Source organism: Hibiscus syriacus, unplaced genomic scaffold (assembly GCF_006381635.1).
Source record: "Hibiscus syriacus cultivar Baekdansim isolate YM2019G1 unplaced genomic scaffold, ASM638163v2 tig00111504_pilon, whole genome shotgun sequence".
NCBI classification, from domain to species: domain Eukaryota; kingdom Viridiplantae; phylum Streptophyta; class Magnoliopsida; order Malvales; family Malvaceae; genus Hibiscus; species Hibiscus syriacus.
The window spans coordinates 657,586-662,864 of NW_024063107.1; the positions used below are offsets into that span (position 1 = coordinate 657,586).

At 39.2% G+C, this 5,279-nt stretch overlaps 1 protein-coding gene across 2 annotated transcripts; it reads right to left on the minus strand.

The window, feature by feature from the left end:
• Positions 1–469: 469 nt before the first annotated feature.
• On the minus strand, positions 470–3,391 carry LOC120164096 (probable serine/threonine-protein kinase WNK9). Of its 2 annotated transcripts, none has more exons than XM_039173857.1 (7): positions 3,266–3,391; positions 3,110–3,147; positions 2,788–3,015; positions 2,480–2,700; positions 2,235–2,392; positions 1,718–2,159; positions 470–1,636 (listed from the first exon to the last, which is right to left on the minus strand). In XM_039173857.1, the coding sequence occupies exons 1-7, from the start codon at positions 3,341–3,343 to the stop codon at positions 573–575; spliced, it is 2,229 nt and encodes a 742-aa protein (XP_039029788.1). In that variant the 5' UTR covers positions 3,344–3,391; the 3' UTR covers positions 470–572. The 2 variants fall into 2 exon arrangements, with proteins under 2 accessions (XP_039029788.1, XP_039029789.1); XM_039173858.1 differs by having other exon boundaries at positions 470–1,633; positions 3,266–3,386.
• Positions 3,392–5,279: the final 1,888 nt, after the last annotated feature.

A 5,279-nucleotide genomic window follows, 5' to 3' on the forward strand; every position in this document is an offset into this window, starting at 1 on the left:
TGACATATACTGGTTGAACCACTCAGAGCCATCAAAATTGCTTGGACCATCCCTACCTATTTATTATCCTTAATATGATCTGTCATTTGTGGTTGCAGGTCATTGGGACCTGTTAGGCTTCATAACTCATTTGGATATGGTTGGGGTTGAATAATTACGTGGTTGGAATTTCGAGGTTAATCCGAATGGTTTAATTACAGTTTTAGTCCCTCTACTATCAACGTCCTTATCCGTAGCATTGTCAAATGTTGCCATAGATAATGATAATGTGGATTTTCTTTTTGGAATGTCAATTTGAACCTACTGCTACCTTTTGTAAAAGTTAAAGATCAAATTGTGTCAAATTAAAAGGGACTAAAACCATGATTAGACCAATCCTAGCTGCCTTTAACATTGCCATGGGATGTTAAAGAAAATGTCCCTGCTCAAGTTCAATACTTGGTCTCAGATGACAATGAATCAATGTCGATTTAGACGAAAGTGAAACCTTTTTCATGCTTTAATGTAAAGGGGTAATATACAATTAAACTTCACTGACTTGGTGAATGTAAATTAGCAAAACTATGCAGCCTCTACACATCTACGGCATCGACCGGAAGGGATGCCGCGCGGTGAAGCGGGTGCGGAAGCAATGCACCAACGTAGAAGCTCTTGGCGGAGGCTGCTGTCTTCGGATTATAAGACGAGTTAATTGCCCCGGAATGATGGACTCCTTGGTTAGCAAAACTGGAACATTTTTTCTCACTAGTAGGAGAAAATAGAGTGAGGTGCTTTCCCGAGGGTATCGATTGCAGGCGAGGTCCGTTGGTTTCTCTGTTAGAGGGTGTTGGAAACGGAGACACGAGAGCTTTGATATCGTTGTCGTTCTCCGAGTCGTTGAAACTACTTTGGGTCAAGCTAGGATATTTCGGTTTACTTCCTAATTGTTTTTCTCTAAGTTCTCTCAACTGCATTTGGTACTTGGCTTTTAGCCATCTCAGTTCTTGCCTAATTTCATTCTCATAATCATCCAATAAACCGGAATCTATCGAACTGTAGGCAGAAAGGGAGTTCCTTGCATTGGAATCATTTTGACTATCTATGCTAATAATTCTCTCCTCCTTTCCGAACATCGATTGCTCGGACATCTCATTCGCTGTCTCGTTGCAGTGGATATCCTTTGGACCTGGAGAAATTTGTTCTGATCCTTCCCGTTGGCCCCAAATGTCAGCATAATGGATACCATCCGATTGGCTAATGGCAGCCTCTGCACCTTCCGAAACACATTGTTCGGTCCCTCCAACTTGGTACGTGATCTCTTCAAAACGGCCATGGATAGCTGTACAGCTGTGTTTTGAGCACTCGAGGACTTGCAGATTCTTGGCGCCTGCACTACTCGATGTTAAGTAATCTGATAGATGGCCATTTGAAGAACAATTTTGACAAAAACTCGAATTAATGCACTTTGAATTTTCTTCTATGGCTGGACCCCTCTTCCACTCCGGTACCAAAGATGCAATTTCACCATCAATCATATCTGCTATTTTCGTGACATCTTGGTCAGTCATATCAAGCTCTGCAACCATTTCGGTGGCAACACTTAACGCGGTATCGGACTCGATGTCGAATGGGAAGTAGATGTTTCGGATTCGACCTGCTTAAAGAAATAAATTTTGTAACATTATTACAACTAAACTTGGACTTTCAAAAATAACAAAAGAATCAAATGAAGTCTAACCTTCTTTATCTGCAATTCTGAGCCTCAAAAAGATGTCATCATCTTCTCTCCTCTTGCCCTTGATTATAAGGTCAACATCTCCCGAATGACCATCTTCTTGCCCAGAAAAAAGATCGATTTCACTTGTTTCGTAGTCGAGCGAGTTATAGCCAATATCACACTCGGGTCCATAACCAAGATAATTGGTGTATCCAATGACCAAAGAGCGGTTGTTACTAAAGTGAACATCATAAAGAGGTTGCCTCACGAGGGGCCCTACATCATAGTCGACCCTTTGGTACTCTAATAATCTCAACTCGGATCCGTAATCATCAATTTGAAGAAAAGGGTCTCTTAGAAGCTCCATGGCGGTAAGCCGATGGGAAACAATGGCTAAACATTTTTCGATAAACTCTCTAACCTCAGGATCCTTTACCTTGTACAGAGCTTCAGGCTTTTTCCCCTATATCAAACATAAAGTATGTCAGATCAGTCTAAGACTAAGAACGGGAGATTTTGCGAGGGTTACGGTTCGTACCGAAACAACATTCTTATAAATCTGAGCAGGATGAGTGCATTCACTGTATGGATATTCGAAAGTGACCAACTCCAATATGCACATCCCGAAAGAATATATGTCAACTAGTTCATTATATTCCTCTTCATACACCTCCGGTGCCATGAACTCCGGTGTTCCTGAGAGCATAGCGAAATCACTCCGGTGTTCATACAAGGACCAAGCTAACAATTAAGCACGAAAGAAAGGTTTGTTCGTTAAAATACCGACACAACCAGCGCCGTGGGATTTACGGAGAATCGCAGCCAGGCCGAGGTCACCGATCTTGACCTCCCCTTGATTCCCATTAATAAAAATGTTGTCACACTTGAGGTCCCGGTGAATGACGGGGGGGTCATGGCTATGTAGATACAGAAGCCCTCGTAAAATCTGTCGACACCAATGCTTCACGGCTCGGATGTTTACCCTTCTATGTTTTAGCCTATACCTACCATCGAAAACACGAAAAATGACATGATTTGAGGATCCATTCGACCAAAACAGAGAGAGACGAGAACAAGAACAGGGAACTTACTGTCTGAGAGTACCGGAGGTAAACATTTCAGTGACGAAGTTGATGTTCCTGTTGTCAGTATCAACCCAAGAAGTGTACAATTTCATGATGTTTTCATGTTTCAAGGTCTTGAGGAGATGGATTTCACAGTACAATCTTTCGAGATCCTCTGAACTTTGCAGTAAATCATGGAGCTTCACCTGGTTCCATGCTACTTCAATTCCTTCATACTCATCAAACGCCTTGTAGCTGAAAAAAAAGAACCCAAAGAAACATATACACAAACACGTACCAAACACAAAAACAAATCATTTTTGAGATAAAACAAGAGAGAATTTCTTACACTGTTTTTGAAGACCCTTTGCCCAGAATCTCATTATACTGCAAAAAGGGTAGAAAAATTCGTCACCCCAAATCAAAGAAATCAACTCCCAGAAAATGGAAAACCAAAAAGTTCCCAAAAAAGGGTGCTTGTTATTTAGAATTTAGAAACTTTTACCCTTCCATATCTTCCAGTAGGATCAAACTCCAAAAAATCAGGTTCCAAGCCATGTTCGAAGCTCGTTTCGCCATTCATTTCTAGCTCTAAGAATCACAGACAAGAAATGAAAAAGGAAGAGCAGAAAACTGAGGAAAAGGCAAGGAGAAAGAGAGAGAGTGCAATGGGGATATATTCAAAAGGACGAGCGCTGGGGTTAATTGCTAACTAATAACTACTGATTGAGAAACGAGTAGGAATGTAAACCAACCGTATCAAAACCAACTAAATATGTTAATGTTCGTTCGTTTAACTTTAAAAATCGAACAAATGAATGAATACGAACATAAATGAACAAAAAATTTCTTGTCCGTGTTCATTCGTTAAGGAATATAACTGTTCGTGTTCATTTATTTAAATGATAAACGAACACAAATGAACGAACATATACGAACACAATAAATAAGTATAAACGAACACAAACGAATACAATAAATAAACATAAACGAAGGTAAACGAATATAAATGAAAATATATTAGAGTAACAACTTGCACGTTATGGACCAACCGTTATTTTTTTTTATTTTGTGGTTTTTGTTGGTCAAGTAATTTTATTTAGAGAAAATAACCTTAGTGATCAAAAATGTCTTATAATATACGATTTTAATCAATTTTTTTTAGATTTGCCAAAATGACCAACTAAATCGCAATGCGATCGATAATTCGCAACGCGATCGATAATTCGCAACGCGATCTCCGGTTTCGCAAATCAGTTTCCAGATTCGCAACGCGAACTTCGACTATCGCAATGCGAACTTCGACTATCGCAATGCGAACTTCGACTATCGCAATGCGAACTTGGACTATCGCAATTTACATATTCGCATTGCGATAGTCGAAATTCGCGTTGCGATTTATTCCAAATTCGTTGCGATAGTCCAAAATCGTATGTGGGCGGCGGCGACGGCGCGCGAGAGTCCCCCTTGTTCTCTATTACTCAACAAAGAAGTGGGAAAGTCAAGCCTTAAATACCATTCCCAATAGTGTTTCCAATACTATGTGGGATTGAGCATTACCAACACTTGTTCCCAATACTATGTGGGATTGAGCCTTAAATAGTGATATTATTTTTGAATGTTTTGCTTAAAATTGCAATAATCGCGATTGATTGTAGATTGACTTTTAATTATGACATATTTAATCGTATAATACTAATGCAATTGGTTGCTGATTCAGTTGTTTTAAGGTGCATGATTGTTAATTGTTTCCTGAATAATCACATTGTGTTGGAAACAAGTGTTGGTAATGTTCAATCCCATATAGTATTGAAAACACTATTGAGAATGGTATTTAAGGCTTGGTTTTCCTACTTCCTTGTTGAGTGATAGAGAACAAGGGGGACTCTCGCGCGCCGTCGTCGCCGCCGTCTCGTCTCGGGTCGGGCCAGGTCCTGGTCGTGGTAATACGTGTCTTCGACACGTCCGCGCGAATACTATTTTTTTATAGAAAATTCTTAAGAAACAAATACAATACCACCAGTCGTTGCGATTTTGAACTATCGCAACGAATTTGGAATAAATCGCAACGCGAACTTTGACTATCGCAATGCGATTATGTAAATCGCAATGCGATAGTCGACTATCGCATTGCGATTTACATATTCGCATTGCGATAGTCCAAGTTCGCATTGCGATAGTCGAAGTTCGCGTTGCGAATCTGGAAATTGATTTGCGATACCGGAGATCGCGTTGCGAATTATCGATCGCATTGTGATTTAGTTGGTCATTTTGGCAAATAAAAAAATGGTTAAAATCGTATATTATAAAGCATTTTTGGTCAATGATATTATTTTTTCTTTTATTTATGGTTTATTTTTTCTATTCTTTGAAAAATAAAATAAAACGAAATTATTAATATATATTTTCCTGCGTCATTGAAATATTAGGGAAAATAATTAAGATAATGTAAGTAGGATTTTTTTAATTTCTAAAATATGTTACCTCGGGGATTATTTCTCTGCCTAGGGAAATTTCTC

Bases quoted from the DNA above. Each gene is read 5' to 3' on its own strand.
- LOC120164096 (XM_039173857.1), bottom strand. From the start codon at position 3,343: ATGAATGGCGAAACGAGCTTCGAACATGGCTTGGAACCTGATTTTTTG. The intron at 3,148-3,265 runs GTAAAAGTTTCT...CCCTTTTTGCAG, and splicing joins CTACTGGAAGATATGGAAGG to TATAATGAGATTCTGGGCAA. The intron at 2,701-2,787 runs GTAAGTTCCCTG...TTTCGATGGTAG, and splicing joins ACCTCCGGTACTCTCAGACA to GTATAGGCTAAAACATAGAA.